This window comes from Trachymyrmex septentrionalis, unplaced genomic scaffold (genome assembly GCF_001594115.1).
Source record: "Trachymyrmex septentrionalis isolate Tsep2-gDNA-1 unplaced genomic scaffold, Tsep1.0 scaffold87, whole genome shotgun sequence".
Classification (NCBI taxonomy): domain Eukaryota; kingdom Metazoa; phylum Arthropoda; class Insecta; order Hymenoptera; family Formicidae; genus Trachymyrmex; species Trachymyrmex septentrionalis.
In genome coordinates this window covers 2,277,571-2,301,583 of record NW_017306059.1, presented here as the reverse complement: position 1 = coordinate 2,301,583, position 24,013 = coordinate 2,277,571, and the positions used below count along the sequence as shown (strand labels likewise).

Genomic DNA, 24,013 nt, shown 5'->3' with positions numbered 1-24,013 from the left:
AAGTATGCAAGATAAAAACGCATTTTTTAAATAGCAAGTTCAACTTACTGAGTTGCAAGTTCTCCCAACGTTCCTCCCATCGGTGTAACAATGCGTTTCTGTGATCGGTTAATGCCGCCAATTTCTCCTTTATCTGCGCGCTAGCATAATGATTCCTAGCTAAGAGGTCTTTTCCGAGATTAATGCACGCCATTAGATTATCCTCCCTGGCATCAATCTCCGCCTTCAAGCTCTGATGATTGTTCATCAGCAATTCAACGCCGGCGACATCACGCGGTTTTTCAGACGTGTTCATCTGGCGCACAACGTCATCCATCCAAATCATCAGGGTCCTGACCATATTGAAGAATCGGAAGAGATCGCCGGTATCTTCCAATTTAGCTCGTCTGCCTTCGCATAACGATTGCAAATTGTTCCACGCTGCTACGACCTCGGCCTCACGATTTGTAATCTCACGCGCTTTGTCGCCCGCGTAGCTTGCCTGCAGTTTGGCGGATTCTTCCTCGATCTGCGATACTTGATTCTGTAATGTGGACAGATCCTGAATAAAGTTAGCGTGTTTACGTTGGAGGGCGGACACCGAGCCGGCATCACGACCCAATTCGTCGGACATGGCGTTTTGTTTCTCTAAGATTCTGCCAAGAACGTCTTTGCAATCGTGGAAGAATTTGTGCAATTCGCGACTGGCCACCAGCATCTGTGTGCGGGTCTCGATCAGCTCCAGCAGGTCTTGCCAAACTTCGTTCAAACCGTCTTTCCATTCAGCTATCGTCGCCGCATCGGAATGCCCGGTGGCGATAAGAGAATCTGCAATGCCATTGACGGCCTCCACTCGCTCGGAACCAATCGCTTCTGTATCGCGCGCAAATTCCTTGAATCTCTCCCACAATAGCGTAACGTGATCGTAATCCTGACCCAGCTCGTGACTACCGGCGACCAGTTCTCTCTCTTGGATCCATTGTTCGAGATCGTCGACTTCTCGGTTTAGCATGAACAACTGGAGTGCCTCATCCAGTTTGGCTCGTCGCTCACCAGCCAGATCTTTCAGACCGGCGTACAGTTTGTCTACCTGTGATTGTTTCACAGCGATCTGATCGGCCAACGGATGTTGATCATTTATTAGTTGCCTAGCGGTTTCGCCTAGTTGGCGAATTGTCTCCGCGTAATCTTCAACCGCATGTTCAAGCGATTCGTGCTTCTTCATCAAATTTTGGGCAGAAATCTCATCCTTACCACGATCCTCGACCATCATATACAGTTCTTGCTCGCTCATCCACGACTCGGCCTCAGTGGCATCGAAGAAGTACTGCTGCGCCTTCTCGTTTTGCAGCAGATGCTTATTTCTATCATCGACCGCGTCCTTCAACTCGCGCCACTTCTCCGTCAATTCGGATATTAGTTTCTGGAACTCGGGACTGTCCTCGTGTCCTTCATCAATCAGCTTCTGCCCGTTATTACATACTAAATTAATCCTGGGTTCGTGATTTTCAATTTCTGTGCGCAATGACTGATTCTTCTTCTTTAGCATGTGAACGTTAAACAATGAAGTTCCGTATTCAGTGCTAGTTGCTTGTGGCATTTTCTCTGCGATCCACAGCTTCTCATCCTCGACGTCGCGTCGGAATTGGAAGGCCTCTTTCTTCTTTTCGAGATGCCGTTGACGATCGATGAGCGGTGCTTTGAGCTGAGCGAATCTCTGGGCGACTTTCTCCTTCTTGCACTTGATCTCCTCCATTTTATCATCGGGTACTGTACGTTGCAAATGTTCCGCCTGTTTGTCCAATTCGGTAACCTGTTTCGCTTTCACCGCCATTTGAGTCTCGATCATCTGTTGCTTCTGCATCAATATATTCACGGACGCAAGGTCAGAACCGGTATCGGTACTCTCTATTTGCTTCTCTAGTTCATTCATCCAGGAATCGATATCGTCACAGGTCTGATGTATCAACACCTCGCGATTCGAATCGAACAATCGCTCACCCTTATCGTGAGTCGTGGTCTCCAGATCGACGAATTGTTCCGCCAATTCAGTGACCTTCGGTTTGATAATCTCCGCTAGATCTGGTTTTTGTTGAATTAATTCGTCCGCGGCTTGCTGCAATTGTTGCAAGCGATCTTTGTTACTGGCGATTTCTGCTTCAAACGCTTGGTGACGAGTCCACTTGCTATGAATAGTCTTCGCGCTTCTGTATGTTTCGTCTTGAGCAGTGATATGTTTCTCCTGTACCCATTCACCGAGTTCCTCGCAATCTTGTAGGAACATTTGTAACTGAAGCTGATCCTTGAGTTTCTCCATAAGTAGATTAGCCTTCTCGCGATTAATTCGTCGACGCTCATTGATGTTCTCGGCCTTCTTCTTCACTTTATCGGCCGCAAAGTGTCCTTCATCGACCAAACGTCCGGCAAACTGTACGACCGAGTTGATTTTCTCATCGTTGGCATCCATGGTAGTCATAAAAGCCTCGTGTCGTTTAATCATGTGTTCCGCTTGTTCGAAATTTGCCGGCGTTTCATCCTTGGCAAGAATGTGTTCCTGTTGTGATAAGAGCACCTCCGCTTGACGTGCATCTCGATCGAATACTTGTAAATTCAAGGAATTGGATAGTAAGTTCTGACGATTCACCCACATCTGATGCAATTCCTCCCAGCCCATCTTCAGCGCGTTCAGTCTCTCACGCAGGAACATGTACTGCGTGTCACCATCACCAGCCTCTGCCGTCAATCGCTCGCCATATTCCATCATCTTCTGGTAGTCATCGGTGTAATTGTCAATCTCTTCCTTAATGTTCTGATGCTGTGTAAGCAGTTTCTCAGCATCGGCAAGACTAGTCGGCGTATCCTCGCTGGCGACGTCGGTCTGCGTTTTCGTGAGCCACGCCTGGAAATGATCGAGGTCGCGTAGGAACCGGTGCAGATCTCCTGCCTCCTCGAGCTTGGCATCGCGCTCTTTCAACATCTGCGTCAGCTGCTCCCAAATCAGATGAATTTGCGCAATTCTCTCGCGTATCACCGCAGCCTCTTCCGGATGTTCCTTCTGTATGACTTCCGCCTCCTTCTCTAAGGCGTCTAATTTGGCCTGAATAGCCGCCAAATCGCGCTCCATACCGCTCAGTCTACGTTGCAGCGTCATTACACCAGTCAAATCCATTTCCAAACTATCGGTCTGCTGCAGAATTCGCTTTTTGTCTTCGATCCAGGACACAGTCTCGCGACACTCGATGTGGAATGTCTGTACACCATGTGCGGAGTTCAATTCCTCGCGTTTGCCCTCCGCCTTCTCGCGCAGCTCGGCCCACTTCTGGTTCAGTTCGTTTTGTCGCGCGATTATCTGTTCCGAGTTCGGATGTTCGACATGCAGCAATTGTCTGGCCAATTGATTAACCACGGCGACGCGGGATGCATTTGCATTCATTTCTTTCTCGAAGCCATTATAGCGATGTTTCATGATCTCAACATCTTCAATATCCTTGGCAGGCACCATCGTATCCAGCATTCTATTCTTTTCGCCGATCCATTGTTCGACTCCGTCGGTCTCGCTGAATACCTTGTACAATGACAGAGCGTCCAGCAGTCTCTGCTTACGCAACTTGGCTAGCTCGAGGAGTTCCTTGTACCTGTTATCTATTGAAGTCAGTCTTTCTAGGACTTCTGGCGATTTTGCGTCCTGTTCGCCCAACGTTGATGCCTGCTGATGAAGTTGATCGATAGTAGTGGCATAATTTTTAAGTTCATCTGTTACATCTTTGTGTTTCTTCAACAACGATTGCACATTTGCCTCGTCTCTGCCGACATCCTCTGACGAGACGAGTCGCAAAGTATCCAACATCCAGATGTCAATGTCGTCTGCGTCTGCGAAAAGTTGATGATAGTCGACAGCTTCTACGAGTCGCTTTCTCCTAAAAGCTGCCAGATCCAACAGATGATTCCACATAGCGAGAATTTCCTGAAGTCTCTCCTGAATACGATCGGAGCCAAAGTGTTGTTGTCGAACTAGCTCGTCGCCAACTGCTGCAACTGACATCAACTGCGGTTCGTGTGATTGTATCTCGTTTTCCAATGCTTTGTGCTTGGACAACAGCAGGTTAATGGTAGTCAAGTCGTGACCGATGTCACCCGTGGATACGATCTGTTCTTTCTCCTTTATCCAATTCTCCTCATCAGCCATATCCCAATAGAACTGCCAGAGTTTCCGAGATTCCTCGAGCCTGGTACGACGCTCGATCGCTAACCGCACCAACTCGGCGTACGCGTTCTCCAATTGTTGCACGCGCTCGACGATAATGGCCGGATCGCACGGTCGATAGCCTTCTCCATGCTCTAGGAATCTCTGGCTCTGTTGAACAACAGCCTTGACTCTCTCGCCGAGCACATTGATATCCGCTTCGACAAGAGAGTGCTTTTGCAACAGATCCTCCACGCCCATCAAATGTTTGCCGTAATCGTCCGTCAGTAGTCGCATCTTGATTTCCTCCATGCTATCCAGTATGTACAACATCTCCTGGAAGTTCTGCTGTAGCTGCAAGGAAAGTTCTAGCCGCATACGCCTAGCACGCAGCAATTCCAGAAGATAGTTCCATAGTCGTAGCACGTTGTCCTTGCGAGCGTTGATACGCTCAATATCGTGATAGTTCTCCGCTTCGAGCTCCTGTGAAACCGCCATGACGGCTTGCACACGTTCTTCATAGGCAAAAATGTCAGTCTCTATGGCCTCGTGCTTCTTCGCAGCAGCTTCTACGGCAGCGAGATCAAAGCCAAAGTTATCTTGCGACACTAACCGCTGATTCTCCGACAACCATGTCTCGCGCATGCTAGCTTTCCGATTAAATCTAGCTGCCAACTGCTCCAACTTTTCTTGTCGAATCAGTTCCTCGCGCAGGGCCAATTCTCGTTCGTGTTCAGCCTTCTCCAATCTCTCCCATGCCTTATTGATATCGGATATCATTTTGCCCTCTTTGGGCGTATAGGGCTTCTGATTATTTGCGCGCATCTTCGATTGTAGAGTAAACAATAATACTTCGAGATTACCTTTTTCCACAAATTTGGGTGGTTTTTCTACTGTGCGATAATTCGAGAATTGCGAAAGTTGTGATTGGACACCGACTAAGGAATTCGCAAACCTACGATCACCAAGTGCTTCTATCGTGGCTTCGATCCAGCGCAGCAAATCGCTGGTAAGACTCTCATACTCGTGTATCATACGATCGTTCTCCATCGCGATACCGACCACTTTGCCAATTCTCTTACCTTGCACAGTCTCCTGTTTCATCTTTGAGAAATAATGATAATACGTGACGACGTAAGTTATGATGGACTTTTCATCCGGATGATCGACGAAGATATCCTCGGCATCCAGTAGCTTCGTGAGACCGAGTTTGTCCTCCGCAACATTGAAGGCATTATTGAGATTATAGATCGCGTTCGATTTGGAAAGCTTTTCGAACTGGATCAGATCTGGACGGTGCTTATGTATGATCGCATTAAACGCCAAACCGTCTCGCCACGATGTCGTGAAATTTCTTACATTTACATTGTGATAACCCGCGGTCTTCATCTGACACCATAATAATAACGCGTCCTTAGCGGACTTGGTCTCCTGATTATCCGTCTCTTCGATCGTAATATCTTGAATCTGGAATCGCAAGATAATCGTCCAAATGAGACCCAGGCTCAGACGTGGATTCCCGTCGACAATATCGTGGGATCCCATGTTCTCTAGATGTACCCTCTGCTCACGCAGGAATTGCAGCGCCTTCTCCACATTCTCCAGGCAATGGATGCGCATCTTGCCTTTGGTAGGACGTGGCAAACGTTCACCTGACAAGATCTCTAACAGCCTTATCAACATCTTGCCATCTCGCAGATCGACGTACAGATCGCCGATTCGGCACGAACATCGGACTAAGTGGGAGTTGACCCATTTCTGGAAGGTCTTCTTTTGCACTAATTCACGCTCACCTGGTAAAGATCGCATAATAGTGATTTTAGTGAATAGTCAATGAATTAAGGCTCTTATTCTGTAACTTTTAACGACAGCGTTATCGTTGCATAGCTTTTTTTACCATATATAAAACCTGTGAAATAACAATATAGTGACATCGTTACTGTCGTTAGGAGTTTACAGAATAAGAACGTAATATATGCTAATTTTGAATTTACTTTAAATGTATCTAAATTATTTAGTACGACATCGTTCGAAAATAACTAAATAAAATTTAGATAGGCTTTAAATAATTAATATAAAGTTTCTTTACCTCGAAGATCAAACACAATTTTATCATAATTCATTTTTAGTTAATAATCCGATATTTATTATATTCTCACTTGCACAACAATCAATATTATTTTAATCGATTCAATCAGGTATACTTAATAAGTTTAACTTTTTATAATATATACATATATTCAATGATAGCTATACACATATCTCGACCACGTTCAATCTAGTCTAAGAAATAACTGTTACAAACTCATGAAGTTATCGAACTCTTAAAACGATTATCTCAAAAGGATGTGGTTGTTTGATAATCCCAACCATACAATTTTCTAAAAACAATTCATAGTACCTCAGTAGCATCGTCATTCATTATTATTATTATTATTATTATTATAGAATAATATTATAAAATGAGCTTTAAGTATCCAATCAATGAAAATAAATTATACTATTAAATTTATAAAAAAAAAAAAAATAATTGCAAAAGAGATAAGAGATAACTGTGATAAAATATATATAAATGAAGCAATTGAAAAGGAAAATCGATAGAGTTTCGTACCAGCTAGTGCCTTGATACGTGAGCGTTCGAAAAGTCTCGAACTCGAGTTTCCTCCGTCGTATTCGTACTCGTCGACAATCTCTTGTTGTAGCGTGGGATCCCAACCCCCGCGCACCACCGAGATGTCGGTCGTCATTTTGTCAATCAGACCAACAGCTCACTTCTGCCGAACCCTTAAAAAGGGTGCACCTGAAAATGATACCGTAAATTTACTAACGCGTAGAATAAGAGGAATTTTTGAAAGTGATAATTTATATATTCTCCATTTTCTTTCTCATATATAATATTAAAAAAATATATTTTATCCCTATCATATAAAATATATAATATTTATATAATATTTATATAAATTTTTATAAAATTACGTCTCCATTGATTTCATGCACGTTTTTTAAACCCTCTTGATTAAAGATATTAAATGCTCAACGTCAAATATTTTTCACAATCCTTTATATGTATAGCTAGCCTCTTTAAACTCTTTGGAGTGCAATCTCACTCTAAAGAATAAAAACTGAGCCAGTCTTGGTAAAGAGTGATACAATTTTCAATCTTCAACAGTGAGATTTCACTTTAAAAATTTGTAGAGAGAACGTGTTATAATCTAAAATATAGGAAATATTCAATATTGAATATATATGAGACCTTCAATCGCACACACCTAGGAAACACGGTACTGCACATAAAATGCAAGCAGAGACGTGGTAATAATCGTAAGAATGTCTTCCTTTTGCTATACCCACGCAATGTAAATGGTAAACGGTGCACAGAACGTGTCTTAGAGCAAGCTACGGTCAGCGTGTTGTCACGTCAGTCGATCTACGCGTACATACAGATAAGAATTGCAGAGTAATCTTATCTCCTTGCACGGCGGGTCTAACGATTAATAATTGGGTAAATAATAGGGACTTCGAGAGGATTAATGTTACGCAATGCTGTTCGATAACAGAGCACGAGTGCGTCTACGCCCACGCATAATGCAGAGATCTTTCATTTTCTTCAGTGCGCTTCGTTAGCCTAAAGTACGATACATCGCGCACATTTCTTTTCTTCAACTCTCAGCGTTAAAATCCGATCTATACTATAACGTAGAAATTTGTTTTTCACATCACAAAAATAACATCTTTAATATCTAAAAGTAAATACTGATAAATTAGCTTTGAGAAGAGCTGCAATAAATAAACTTCAGTGTCTGTTTAATATGGACTAATCCGTGTAATAAATCTAATTCTTTGCGTCAGATCTATTGTTAAATCATTCAATAAGGCATATTTCCTTAAATCAACACCCACAACTCGTATTATATATAGTGCTCCGCGATAACACAGTAACTCTTACGTTTTCCATTTATTTTTACACGAGAATCATCTCCTTTTTGATTGTTTACCGCAAGACATTAATTTAAATTTTTATGCGCTTAACACATGGTATAAAAACATCGATGAAGAACATGTTCCGTCGTAATCATCATTCCTAGCGAGAATTTATGTCCGTTTTTTTTTTTTACCCATATGCTCGTGTTCTTCAAATATTGTCTTCGGCCGCTGTAACAATAATTGCATGGCTCTAATCGCTGAGTTCGCTTTCGCAGTCGCCGGGTATCAAGGAGATGACAATGTTCTGTTAACGTCTGTAAAGTACATATCTTTAGGTATATACGTGCGCTCATTTAATAGATAGCGTTGCCGCGCTCGCCTCCGCGTGGGAGACGCGACCGCCTCGCTCACCATACGATTACATCACGCGAATGATGTCACACACGCGAAATACACATCGTCGGCATCGGCGTCGCACTAGTCCCCGCAGGAGGGTGACTTAACGGAAAGGTAGACGCTCGTCGACATTGGCGTATACGTCGACATGTGACACGGGATCGTGCTTGTATACACGATAAACTTGAAGCGCGTGCCAAGCAGACTTTCAACAATGAAAAAAGAGCCTGTAATAACTACGAAAATGTTAAAATAATTTCAATCAAATGTTTGACTAATATAACTTTAAAAAATAATTTTAATTTGCTAAATATTCAGGAAGTATATTCACCAATAATATAACTAACTGTTTGATAGTAATTACTAAATATTTATAGAAAAGTAAAATTATTTTTAATTAAACGTTTGATTGAAATTATTTCACTCAACTTTTGGTAGGTATTACCGAACTTTTTTCAGTAAATGTTTTAAAAATTAAATGTAGACACCAGAAATAAAGATCGATACAAAAATAAAATCAATTATCTTTTTCTATCTTGTTAGTAAAAAGGTTTGCGAAGAGTATCAAAAATCTAGATTTATGCTAATATAATAAATGTACTTATAAAATAAAAGTTTAATTTGTAAACTGTAAAAAAGTATATACAATTAATGATTTATACTTAAAATGTGTATACGTTTCAAATATAAATCGTATAATTTTTATTCTTACTGTTTACATAATTTTGCATACACTTTACAGTATAACGGAATACAAAATACGAAATATAATAGTACGCGTTCTATATGCTATTAAATGCATGCCAAATTTTTATATATGGCATACAGGAAATTATTTTCTAAATTTGTGATTGGAAATATGAAACCAAAAAATATTTTCTATAATTGCCTTAATGTTACAATTAATATAAATATATATTGATGAAAAAAAGAGGAAATGTGAATATAAATAAAAACAACTGACCTTTTGCATATAAACATTAAAACGTCAATACGCATTAATTACGTAATCGCGTTTTTCCTAAATTCACGTATGGAACAGCGTTATCAGGATTAAAACAGAACGATATATAAATGAAGGGTAATTAACCGCATTATCTAATTTATAATATAACGATCCAGTGCAAACAATATTTACTAATTATTATCGATAACGCAATGAACAGTTGCATCTGCAGCTGCACGAGCTAGCGATATTGATCTTTTTTTCTTTAACAGACCAAATGTCACAGGTAACCACAGCACATTGGACGCGCGAGAAGCTCAAGGAGAACTAGAGTAAAACAATACGGCATCTAATAATGAAAACAACAAATTGAGAAGGGTAACTTTATGGTAAAGCCGGAGCTTTATGGTAAACACGATTACGTCATCCTACTGAAATCAAAGACGCACTGTCAACAAAAGTTATACAAACACGTATAAAAAAATTATGTAATTTATAATTATATAAATCTTATATTTTTATATGCTTTACAACGTCACAATTTTTATTACGTAACTATACGTTGGCATTTTTAATTAACAAGCATCCTCGAAGCTTATCGTCGTGCATAAAATTACACTGCTTGCTACGAATTTATTATTCACGAATATATATGTATATCACGAATTTATTATTTCTGACGAAGGGAAAAAAGGAGAGAGAAGAATATTTAAGATACATGGCGTTTTTTTGCATATTTAATCCTTTCTCGATCGTTATTAATACCGATGAAGCGACAGACCGATCGCGACGAAATCGACGCGTTCTCCTCGAGCGACGTTCAAAGCCTGATGAACGCAAGCATGAATGGCATTCTTAAATGTCTGGACAGTCACTTACGTTGAATTAAGAGCAATTACCCGAGTGCCGTCATACTTAATGGCCGGCGTAGTGGGAACGTACATACAGATTAATGCCTACGTATCTAGTGGGCGGGATGAGATGAATCACAAAGTGAATGACACGATAATCGAGGAAGGTTAAGTTTACTGGCGGCACTTTCTACATGTTTTGTCTCCAAAAGAAGCAGTTTCGGAACCTAGTCTCCTTTTTCAAAAAAGTTTACACAACATAGACAATGTCTAAATAAAATTTAATTTTTGTAAAAATAAGTAACAAATAGTATACAAAAGTATTAATTAATAAAATTTAATTACAATTAATTTATTAAAAATTACTTTATTAAAATTTATTGAGTACAATGTACAAGGTTACCACAGAAAATGAATTTTAAAATTCCCTGATTTTTCCAAGTTTTCCAGATGAAAATAGAAAATTTTCCATGAGTAATATAAAATATGTAAATTTTAACATTTAGACTCAAGGATTGTAAAAAAGCTAGTCTACATTATTAAAAATAACGCAAAAAAAGCTTAGTACAATTTTGGGTGCAAATTGAAATTGAAGCATAAAATAAATTAGTTTTGGAAAAAAAAAGAATGCAGTTATGACAAAAAAGAGGGATCAAATAAAAATACTGAATAAAATAATATAAATTTTATTTATTTTATTAAAATCGTTTAAAGTGCACAAGTTTTGATTTAAACGTCAGATATAATATTTAAAAAATTATAAAAATTATTTGGAATATAGGAGCAGTTTCAGCGAATTGTGAGCAAATTTCGAAATTTTAGACTTTTTAAATTTTCCCTTAACTTTTCTCGATTTCCATGACTAAATTCAATTTCCCTGATTTTTCCCGACTTTCCAGATCTGTGGCAACCCTGAATGTAGGTATAATACAGTACACATTACACTTGCAGGCTTGAAAAATATAACTCTGCAAGTAAAAAATAAAATAAAATAACAATATTCTCCCTCGCTAATTGTAAATTTCACAAATACATATTCTACTTATGCTGCAGTGACTGTTCATTATACCGTATAATTTGCTGTTCAGTTATTATAATGGTATTATAATAATGCAGACATTACGTTCAAAAGTACTTTTTTTCCTAAAAGGATCTCTCTTTTAAAATTGTATCATGAATCGGAAAAAAAATGCAAAGATTAGTAGAGTTTTTTTTTCGTATAATTACATTTAGCGTGCATGTGTCATCATGAAGAACCCTCTATTGAACTCGATAAAATACGAGGTAAAGAAGCGAAAATGGAAAACAAGAAGCTCATTGTGCACCAGAACGAGAACAGCCGTCTCTATATGTACCGCGAGTCTCCACACTGCTTCGAATGCCGTTCGTGGAAGCAGGATTCTGTTGTTTAAATACATTCAAGTCATTCTGAAGCTTTCTCTCGTCACATATAGGCAAAAAATTTTCTTCAATTCTCTCGATAACGAGACTGCTTGACCTCCATATTATGTACAATACGATATCTCTTAAACGATAACTCTTGGTTTTCCATTTAACGAGAAACTTGTGAAAAATAAGTTAGATCGCAAAATGATTACTTTTAATTCATTCTTGCGAAGAGGTCAAATGCCTCACTAAATATTAATTTATACAACAAGATGTGCAATACTTATTATATCGCAGAAACGTAAAATCGATATCGTCCACGTAAGCAACGGAGTTAGCTATTTATAATTAGCCATATTCTCTTAGCTTCTAAATCTATACATCCTAAAATACACATCATCTCAATTTCGAAATCATCTTATGAATCTTTTATGGTGATTTTTATGAAGAAATAAAATTCATAAAAAAATATTTACACATCGTGTCGCGACTCCTACGATATATTTTACGGCTCACACAAAATCACGCACAAATAACACGATAATCTCTTCGGCGTCGGCGGTCTATCTTTAGATCGGTCCAATCTAAGACGAGATACACGGTGGAACCGCATTTCGCCAATTCATCATCTAATCATGTGGATTAAATCGTGCTTTTGTGTACAGTTCGTTGCGCCTTCTCCGCTGCAAAAAGATGCGATATAGCGAACCACCGCACCGTCTCGTCACAACGAACGAAGGTAAGATGAACACGACACGCGCACACACAGGCATAACACACAGGCACATACATATATAGCCAGGATTATTGATTTTCCACCGGAGCCACCGTGGCGCCGGTGTCCACGGCGTACACACGTAAAGCACCTGCATAAGGTGAAGGGAGAAGGATAGGTGATACCCTGCATTTTGAAATTTTAACCCCTCTGCAGTCCCTATTCTGGACTACTCGAATTCCCTCGCGCTCCGAACGCGATGACAATTTATCACTTTGAATGCGAGATTTCCTTTAAGTCTCTCGAGATCATTAAGACCAAGCTTTAATCGTCAATAATATAGCATTCATGAATGATATGGTAACTGCCTGGGCTCTCAATATCCTTTGAATTAGCCGATCTTTGTCTGCTATAAAGAGAAGGCAACGCGATCATGTAATATCAGTAATAATCAAGATTGGAAAAGTTACTTTGTAACTATTAACTAGTTTGTTTTTCTCAGCTTATAGTAGTCGAATAAGTTAGATGTAAAGCAACTTTCTACCCTGCGAACGCGATAATTTATCACTTTGTGTTATAAAAGTAACTATTAAAGTAGTTACTAGTTACTAACAAAATGTAACTAAAATAAGTTACAGTTAGATGTAACTAACTGAAAAAGGAAGCCAAGTTACAGTTACTGAAAAAAATAACTCTAATTGTAACTTCATTACACGCAAGTAACGTGTTACTTTACTTCTCAATCTTGGCAATAATGTACTATATTACATTAGCAAAATTTGTTAGCATCTGAATTAAAGAAGACTTAATTAAAGCACTTGTAATAACGTGCATATAATGAACGTGGGAAATATAAGTACATTATGTAACTGTTACTTACTGTTATCATCACGAATCATAATTCTTAACAATTATAATTAGGATACCAAGAAAAATCATTAACACGGTGCAGATCATTACTGCAGACAAATCGACGACGCGATTCATGTTATACCTCATATTAACTGACGAGATTAATTAATGACGTATTAACACTTAGGCTAACTTATGCATGGCAAATTTAGGGAGGCCGCATTTTTTAAAAAATTTAAAAAAAATTATCAGTTTTTGCCACATATTAAAAAAAAATTGCATTAGAGGCAATAACTAACAGAATATAGAATTTGATTAATTTAGGTTAAGTTACATTTGAGGCTTGAATACAATAAATTAAATAATCACTTTTCTTAGCAACAGAACGATATTTTTTTGTGTGTAGGGTAGCACTGAAATTAATTTGGTTTATACGATTTTCAATCGGTTTGTTTCCAAGAAGGCTCCTTTGTTTATCAGCTCGAAAACTATTATAAAAACTCAACCAACATGCAAGTTTAACAATCATTTCGTAATTACTTCCAGTTGTTTCAATGTGTTAGATCGTTAAAACGTTCTGACGTTTTATCGCCCGACGAACTTGCTGTCGTAGATTGTGGAACTGGGGGAATTAAAATCACAGTTGTAGACAATGTAGGAGATACAATCGCGAGGGAATTGCCGGTGATTCCACAATGATTGTATTCTTCAAAATGATTCCCTATCGCAGTAAGCAGCAGTTTTTTAGAGAGGAGGAATTGCGGAGGTGTAAAGCGGGTAAACGCCCTTACGGTGACCCAGTTTTCCCGGCAACATACCTGCCCCTTTTGCCCCTCCGAAGCTGCGAGCACTATCCGACTAACGAGATTTCAATGCTCGCCCGGATTTGAACTTCAGACTATTACATCGATGTAACGTCCAATTCGTTCCTCCAATCTCACGATTGACTTTACTGTCTTTGGCATGTTAAAAAATAGTAAAAAGTTCTTTAATTGTTGATTATTATATATGTACTTTTTCGAAAAAAAAAAACTCTATTAATGATTATTATTGCTTCGTGATGTTTGTTGTAACAATAGTATAGAAAATGGACAAGAACTTGATAGAGCTTTCTTCAGTAACTGATGCAATTTTCCTGGTAAAATGTGCAATTTGCGTAGGCACTTGCCCAGGTATTGTCTAATATTAATAGATTATTATTAGTTAAAATATAGCATATTCTATTTATTGCCCAGTCTATTTATTGCCCAGTTTTTGTTTAGTAAGTGGATGTCAGATGTTCCGCATCTTTGTGTGCAGTAACTGCAGGCAAAGCGTTACATTTTGATTGAAATCCTAAGTAGGTTTACGTCTCAGCTAAACAGAGTTTATATAACTATCCAGTAATTGCTCAAAAAGTGCATGAAATTTCTATCAGCGATTACAATGAATTTCTGCACTTCGTGTTTAGCGAGTAAAATTAATCCGATTTCACAGATTTGAACAGATTAGATATCCTGAATTTATCTGATTAATTATAGATTAACTACAATATTATAAGATGTGTATTTACGGTCTTCATTCGAACAGAAACATAAAAAAACAGTGTATAATTGTTCTAGAGAGAATAACTGTTCATTTTTGGAGATTGAAATTAACAGGGCGGGATTCGGAAGAACCGCGCGAGGTGAACGACCTCTCGACTCACGATGACCCGATTTGCTCTTTCCTTGATCGGGACACGGGAGAGTCGTCGTCAGCAGTAAATATCACAACTTGATTTTATGCAGAATAAATTTAAAAATATTGGCGAGTGTAGCGACCAAAAAATGCTCGCGGTTTTCTCAAAATAATTTCGCGAACGGTCGTGGCATTCCTTCACGTGTCGTCAAGGGTCCGCTGAGAGGCTCGCTGAATCACCGCGAACCCCCGTTGTGTTCTTATTAAAGACCCGTTATTGGATAAAAGAATCGCTGTTTTGGACGTTATAAATATCCACGAATGTAAGACGAACAGATACAAGTGCTCACGCTAGAAATTCCGCATTCCAGTACTTAGCTATTACAGCACCGATGCGTCATTGCGAATTAATTTATTAATTGCGTATGAAATCGCCTTCTGCGCCAGCATTAATTAGTCATCTCCCCGATTAGATCAAGTGTATTTTCACAGGAATATGCTTTACACTAAATCAGTGAAGTTAAGACAGAAATAGATCAAAACTCAACAGCTCTTAAAAATAAAATAATAAATATTTACGAAAGCGGGAGGGAGGGGGATCTATTTTTTTAAATCTTGCAGCTTTTCCTTAATGAATTGTAATTGATAATTGATATTGAATTAATGAATTTATTATTTTTGATATTTCCTTAATGAATTGTAATTGATAATTCATTGCATTTCTTGTCTCAAAATATGATATTATTTCAACGCCATTATAGTGGTCCATATTTTCCGTCCTGTAAAAGTTAATAATCAATGTAAAAAGTGAACCTATTTGAAAACAATTTTAGAGGCTTTACCACATCCTATATTTTCGACGATACATATGATAGATTATTATAAATAGCAGACGATTGTTGCATTAGATGAATAATATTAACGAGAGAGATTGCGTATTACCAAAGGCATTCAGCATGGCGCTCGCCAAGCGACATAAATAATGTAACATCTCAGGCGACATACGCGCCGTACTGTACCAAAGTTCCATTCACATCTTGAAATCGTCAATCTTTCAACATCCAAAGATTTTCACGTCAAATTAAATTACAATTCGTCGCGATTTTGAACATGAGGAGACGTTTTCAGACGTTTTTAGTTCATAGAAATCTGAGAAAATCTGTAGCAACAGCTACGTTACGTAACGATTAAGTTCGCGCGATTTTCCTGGGACGCGGCAGGAAGTACGCGATTATTCACGATACCAATGAAATCTGCCATGAAATGGAGCGACGAATTAGGTCGAATCGCGGATATATCGTCCTCGAGCACAATTCCTGTCGTGGCTCTCATGGAACTTGCAGCCGACATCAGCAATTTTCAGTAATTCACGTTATTCCGTTTACCGTTCTCGCCCATACCGATAAACAAATCACGTTATGTCAACGAGATCCAATTGATCTAAGAAAATCGATCTTACGCCTCTTTAAACACAATGGCATAAACACAATTGAGGGACTTGGTACTCAACCGTATTCATTAGAGCAAATTGTTCGATGCAGAGAAACAAACTAGTTGAAGTCTACTAAACCAACTAATTAGCAACGATTTCGCTTCAAAACTACTCGCAACTTTTCAATTGCAAAATTGATCTTCTGTCGTTGTCTACACGCAAAAGTTATCAACTTAAAAATCCAAATTGTTATTTTCTATTAGTAATTTTAAAGAGTCGAAGAGAAAAAAAGAATAATAAAACAATATATTAGAAAACCTATATAATATGGAATAGATTAAAAACGTAATCAGCAGTTGAGTTCTTTACGTGCCAATTGATATAAATTACGTGAAAGAAATCTTTCAACCATTGTTTTTCAACCTTTGCTGTAAAATAATTTTGTATTTTTTGTAATGCAATAATTATACAAAGTGTAAACCAATTTCAAAAGGATTTAACAAAAATGAGGGCAAAGAATAAGAATGTAAATTAAAGATAAAAAGAAAGAGATAGAAAGATATGAGGAGAATGTAAGTTTGAATTTTGTGTGAATTTAACAATATTGTAATAGACAAAATAAAATTAGATTGGACATTAAAAATGTGTTAGATATGATACGAAATAAGAAAAGACTGTATAATAATGTTTGATAATATTAGTATGTTAGTCACGCTATAGATTTTACTTACACTACAGATTTACAATATAGATATTACTTAGCCATTATTTATAATAAAGAATGGGTGGATGTGGTGAAGTTTAATAGTAAATCAAGTTTCTCTTCTCGCACATGTAAGCTGAAGTAAAATATATTCTATTCTATTATATTTATATTCTAATAAAATTTCAAAGATTTAATAATTCCTAATATATTCGTATACAATAACAAAATTACTATGCGAATTACAACACGGTATTTTATCTGGAATTATATAGAGGAGTCTGCTGGAAGTACCTATTTCTAGACGGAGAGCCGACAGTTGTTACTGTACACAGGGCTACGTCACATCCGCATTTGTGCTGATCTGCTCGTCGGACAACTTGTTCGAAACATTTTAAATACGTATAGTTGGAACATCACTTTAACTCCGAGGTACAAACTCTACGCTGCTATTCATTCTGTTATACGAGTTATTATCAACATCCCTAACAAGAAGAAATCTTGGTACAAACTCCATAAACTTGATGGGTACACATCAATGTACACGGATATGTTCAATCAACAACAAAAGATTCTTAACGGTATCTCGATCGACGTTTCGTTATTATCGGACAATCGAAACTGTAAAATGCCTGGCGCGATTGCGCAATTCCAGGAAGTGAAATAACGTTTGTGGAAGCAAGAAGGTACAGTTAGGCTGACGTCTATGATGATGATTTACTATGTGCGTCGACGCATCCACAACAAAATAAACCTTTGATAATGATTTAGGTATGCCAAAACAATAATTAATCTTGTTTAATGCAGGACTTAACGAGGTGTAATTAGACCGAGGAAAAAATAATTTTTTACTATCTCTCTCTCTCTCTCTCTCTCTCTCTCTCTCTCTCTGCAATTATATTTTTGTTCTCTCTCTATAATCTGGGTTTTCGTCCTACTCAAACTTTTTACTGTTAGGCATCCAGAAAAAATTTAAAATTACTTTTCAATTTCTCTGTTACATTACTAAATTTACTTTTTTTAATTTGCTTTGAAAAAGAGGAGCCCATATATATTTTTTAATTGTTATTACCAAATAATTTTATAACTCGAAACTTAAAACAGTTATTTAATAAGAACTGAAATTTGAACAAAACAATTAAAACAAAAATAAGAGTGAAATTTGGGAGTTAAATTTCGCTTCTATCAAAACAAATTCAGATTGCAGGTGAAGGCTTACAAATTCCTTAAAATTCTGTTCTAAACAGTAACAAATGTAATTATCATTATTCGTAAGTATAATTCATAAGTTATAATATCATAAATATGAACGATACCGATTTCTTAGCTAGTATGAGAACTTTATAAGCTTTCTTACTTAAAATGAAAACTGTGACTATATCAATAACTCTCTCTTAAGAAAATAGAAATCTTCGCATTAATTAGCTTTAAGCATGCAATAAGATACGCACTTTTTTCATATTTACACCGTTCCCTTTACGCGAGAATTCAATAATCGAAACAACGCGTTGGAATCGAAAATCAGAAACTCATCTCTCTCTCTCTCTCTCTCTCTCTCTCTCTCTCTCTCTCTTTCTTTCTCTCATAGGAAGGATGCAGGACGCATGTCATCGATTATCTAACATGTCGCGTCTACATGTAGCGTGTCTCGCGAACGAGGCTACGCGTAATCTGGATGCGGTAATCTGGAAACTAGGTTGCATCGAACCCCCTTTCCGCAAACGGAAGCGCGCGGCTTATTAAAGTAATCCATACCAAAGACGGTATCTCTGCCTCTTGAGGTGACAAAGCGGAAGCTTCCTCCTCCCCTTTCCTCGTTTATAAAAAGAAAAATACGAGTGCATGCATGTACGTATAATGTACGTACGCATACATAGCGAGAAAGAAACGTAATCAAGTTTACATCATGAGTTTAAAGCTGTATCACGGAAAAAAAAATGTTGCTGGCTAATTCTGATTAGCTAAAATTGTATTAGCTATTATAGCTATGAAATTTGCTAATACATACAAAGGATTTGCAGCTGTAGCTAATATAAGGACGTGATAGCAAAGTATGCATGTCTGTTACAGATCAATTTATTTAGCAGCATAAAGTTAGTTGTCATATAGGATGTGTCAGTGTAAAAGAAAATTGTCTCTACCGCAGCTAAATATTTGCTGCAATGATCAAATTGTACTTGCTATCAAATTGTCTGCTATACAGAAAACGTTTGTTGTAATGATTAATAGATCGACGTAATAGCAAAATGCTTATCTTACAATGATAATATTTAGAGCTCACAGCTAATGAAAGTTAGACCTCACAGGTATGACGTTAGGTATTTAGGACATCCATATTTTACGACTGGAATTTAACTATCACGCGCAAATTTTTACTGCTGCAACTAATCTTTTTTTTCCGTGGTATTATACTACAAATTCCCGAATCTGACTCCATTTAACTCAGCGTTGCCGACTAAAAATAGAGTGATTTCTATTCACGAGTCAGTAATCAGTCGATCGGTGCTTTGCTGTGATTGGTTGAATAATAGTCGGCAGTCCAAGTCAATAGTTGAGTCACAGTCAGGAGTTTATAGTGTGATTATGGCTTAATGCGCGATCTCCAAGGCGTCGGCAAGCATTTTCCGCTCTGAAAGTAAAGCGAGAGAGATTAGATTATTCGCGTTCGATAATTTTCTTCGAAAGTGTAGTTACGCCTCGCGGGATCGACCGTGTAGTGTAAACAACAGAAGAAAGCATCGATCACTGTGAAAAAAAAATTGCCCTAACTTTCTCATTAATGTCCGTTATATCGTGATATAACGGCAATTTTATTTTTATTTATAATCAATATTATATTGCAATATTACACAATATTATATTTTTTTACTTTTAAATAGTACTTTTTGCTTCTATATGAAGGCATAAATTCACATCTCGTTACTCACACTATTTTCATTTTTATTGTAAAAATCAAAGAAACGAACCATAAGTTAATATACTGTTCCCTAATATTTTATCTTCTTAAAGTGAATAATTTCTTTTCCAAAAGTAGGTGTATTTTAGTGATGCTCGAAATAATTCACAGAATACCAGAGAAATAAAAAAAATCGCTCCCTTATTTGATTGATCCTCAGGTCACATGTGTATAGTGTATTTTTCATTGGGTTCGCATCACGCAACTCGCTTCTTCATTTTACAAGTTACATATACAGGACGTCTCGAAATTCACGTACATTTTTATTCCAAGCAGTAATTCTTAAGATAAGGACTTAAATGTAATTACATAGATTACGTTTAGACGGCCATCTGTCCATGAATCGCACGCATTTCAGTATTTAAACATAGTCTATCTAAATGTAGTCCATAATTAATCATAATTATAAACCTTTATTATTTCAAATTATTAATTAAGATAAAAATTTACAAATAACATTTCTAGTTAATTTTTTAAAAACTCTCATTACGGTATTTTGATTCGCAAATTTCGAGATACACTGTACATATGTATTCGACATAGGACCTAGAAGGGTATTAGATATCTACATTAGGATTATGTTCGACCTCGCTATAACATTCACGAGTTAACATTAATGTATCGCGTTGCCTTGATCTCTTTCATTCGTGTTCCACACGACTATAGCGCGCAAACATTTTGTGCTATTTTCATATCTCGTCTGCGAGAGATATGATGTTACAGAAATAAAAAATTAAACTGCATAATTAACGATATACGCATCGGCCCGATTAAGTTACTTACTCTTATTCGGCAAAATGGACCACTATTCGCGCTCGCTAGATGCAATAAACTTCTCGGAAACTTCGGCTAAATATAATATTTGTATGGTCTGTCCTTCTTTGTGTGATCTCCGTATATTTCTATCGTTATATTTGCTTTCAGAAAACGTTTATCCAAGTTTCTCACAAAACGTGACATTTTCTATTCATGTTATGCGGACGAACCATTGCATTGAGTCAAGAGAGCTCCAAGCTTTCTTCTCAGCTTTGTATATTTTAATACTGATCCTCTTGATATCTGGAGCACGTATTTAAACGTAATATAAGAGATTCGAAATAGATCAGTTTATAAATATTTTTAATTGTTAATTAAATCTCCGCTGTAATAAATTCGCGAGTAGGTTGAAGATGTAATTCCTACTCTTTGTGAGTTAGCTTCAATGCTCGACAAGATAAGAGCTTAACAGATCGATTAGAAGTACAAACAATCTGACTCGTAATGAACATGTGATTAAGCTTACGAGGAAAAAGCGAAAGAGACAATTCGACTCTTTATGTGTGGATAAACGACAATATTATTTCAAAAGATATACATACGTGATGTATGTATTAATAGAAGCTCAAATTTCTTTCTCTTCTTAAAAAATTTGATTAAAAAAATTTGTGTTACGGTTTAGCATCCCTAAACAGAAGGAAAATTTAGCAAAAATAGTCCTTTCTTGGCGTATCAATCAGTTAAAAATTAAATATACACTCGATCTGTATTGTACATCATTGATAACGCGCCAAAGGAATGAAAAGGAAAAAATAAAACAGAAAATTCGGATTACGTGTCGCTCAATGACGTGCAAGTGTCACGGTGAAGTAATTTTTGCTCAAGCGTGAACAGATGCGTTATTATGTGAACCACTTAGAAGCCAAACCGTCAACTCCTTTTCTGCACAGTAAAAGACATTTTGCTGTGTTAAAATTGTTCTTTGTTATTGCAAAATTTTAGTGTTGAACTTTTAATATACCCGAGTGTTATTAATTTCACACTAAGTGATTATATTATTCAAATATTTTGGCGATAAATTGATATTGACATTTCTTAATGTTAAAATAACACAATTTAAATAATAAATAAATAAATAATAGAAAAATAATATCTAATTTCTCAAAACATAATTTATACAAGACAAATGAATAAAATCTACACGTTAATTTAATAAAACGATGTTTCGAAATATATAACACAATGAAAGTCTATATTTACGTATGAGATTTTATTATAAATGTTACTAAAGAAATATGCTTTGATTTCCAAATTGTGCCAAAGCGTTACAATTTTTAATGTTAATTTTTTACATAATACTGTATTATTTTCTAATTTATTCATAGCTGTGTTAAATTAGCACAAAAATTGAATGAGTCATTTAGAGATATGATAAAATATTGGAACATGACAAAAATTTAACACAAATTAAATTATAAAAGGTAAAAAAAAAAATGTACTCTGTCGTAATTTAATTTTATATTAAAATTATGTTTCAGTATTAAAATTAAATAACTTGTAAAAAGTGTGGTTTAATCAGGCTGACTTCCAAGAGTAGTAGCTCGTATCACGAGGCATGCACTTCGCCGATTGTAATCGCTAGATAATAATTGTACGCACAAGGTAACGCTGAGGTAAGCGCAAATATATAGACTTGAGCGTGTAATTATTGTCATTCTCGCCATATAACCTTTGCGCTCTGACTTAACATATACCGCTAGTCATATGATTTAGCTTGATTCATCATAGCTCAGTCGAGAAAACCGAGAAGTTTGTGTGTGAGTCTTCAGATAAATGAATAATATTCATCGTGTAACCAATGCAAGACTAGAATTTTTTTTTTATATCGCAAAGGACAAAAAAAGTTAACGTCACATTATAAAACGATGTTCTCTTGCAGCTATTGTAATTTGAAGAAATATCATAAGGTTTGACATTTGTCCTATCATTTCAATAATAATATTAATTATTAATGATTCTTTAATCGCGAGTTAAGTACTCAACATCAAGAACACATAATTCTTTCTTGGAAGAATCGCTAAAAACAATACAATCATACTGTAAGATTTGTATAACCGAGAGAGTATCCACCTAGGAGCCGTATAGCTCATTAACAGTGAGCAGAGTGACTGCCTAGAAGGAGAAACTTGGAGACATCAAATCTCAGTTTAAATTCCAGCAGTATCAGGAGTGCTCAATATGTATTTTTCTGAATATGTATAACCAAAAATATCAAAAACTCTCTGAAGAGTTATCGACATTATTCTTATGATTCACAATATCGTCAGTGATTATTTCGTAAAGAAAAATAGAGTGTATTGACATTAAACGTACGATATCCAAGATATACGCGAGTACGATAGCTTCTCAAATATATAGTTTGATGTCATTAACGCTGATTTTTTTCAAAAAATAATCACCAACAATGTTGTAGATCGTCAGAGTAACTGATGTCCGATATTTTTGATGGTACATATTCAGAAAAATACGTACTTGTCAGGATGTTCCTGACACTGCCAAAATTCATTGAATCTATGTCTCAGAGTTTCCCGTACTCAGCCACTTACTCTAAGCAGCACTTATTCTATCACTGAGCCACACAACAGCCCCTACGTTGATATTCGCTCTATTGTGCTTACTTATACATGTTAGTTCGGCCAACCTGACAATACATTCGACCTCGAATATCCCTAGTGGCTCTCCAAAGCCATCTCTAGACAACTTCTTCACTTACGACATGTGTCTTTATCTTTGATGGCATTCCTCCTCCTCTTGGGAGTCCGTCTTTACCGTCAAGCTTTTTCTTGGCCACTGTGAATCATAGACTGCTCCTTCGGGTTCTCTTTCCGACAGAAAGCGAATAAGAATTCTATTTTCTGAAAGCTGTAAGCGACAACACGAGAGAAATATCAAGGCACTGCAGGGATTCGAACCGATAATCACTCTGCCAGTGAGCCATACAGCACCTACGTAGATCTCTCTGTTGTGCCTACGTACAAATCTGGTTTTTTTTTTAATTGAACTTTTTACATTTTCATTCATCCTTTCTCTCTTTTTTCTTCAATGTGGAGAGAAAAAGAGAAAAGATGAACCGTGCAAGAAGTTCAGCTGAAAAAGTAGACTTAATATCAAAATGTGTTAAGATAAATCAAAACAAATTCTCGATAAAAATCGCAGTTCTTTCTATCAAATGCTTAGAACTAGAAAAGATGAAACCGAAGTCTAACCGATTCTTT

The 24,013-nt window shown here is 36.9% G+C and overlaps 1 protein-coding gene across 7 annotated transcripts in view; it reads right to left on the bottom strand.

Moving 5' to 3' along the window:
- The window catches only part of LOC108755378 (spectrin beta chain), a 39,793-nt gene that overhangs the window by 9,490 nt on the left and 6,290 nt on the right, over positions 1 to 24,013 (bottom strand). For 5 of the 7 annotated variants that reach the window (XM_018498319.1, XM_018498322.1, XM_018498324.1 and 2 more), the window contains exons 2-3: positions 6,774 to 6,962; positions 49 to 5,955 (exon numbers count right to left, since the gene is read on the bottom strand). In XM_018498319.1, the coding sequence (XP_018353821.1) occupies positions 49 to 5,955; positions 6,774 to 6,909 (6,043 nt within the window). In that variant the 5' untranslated portion in view covers positions 6,910 to 6,962. The other 2 variants (XM_018498321.1, XM_018498320.1) reach the window with 2 other exon arrangements.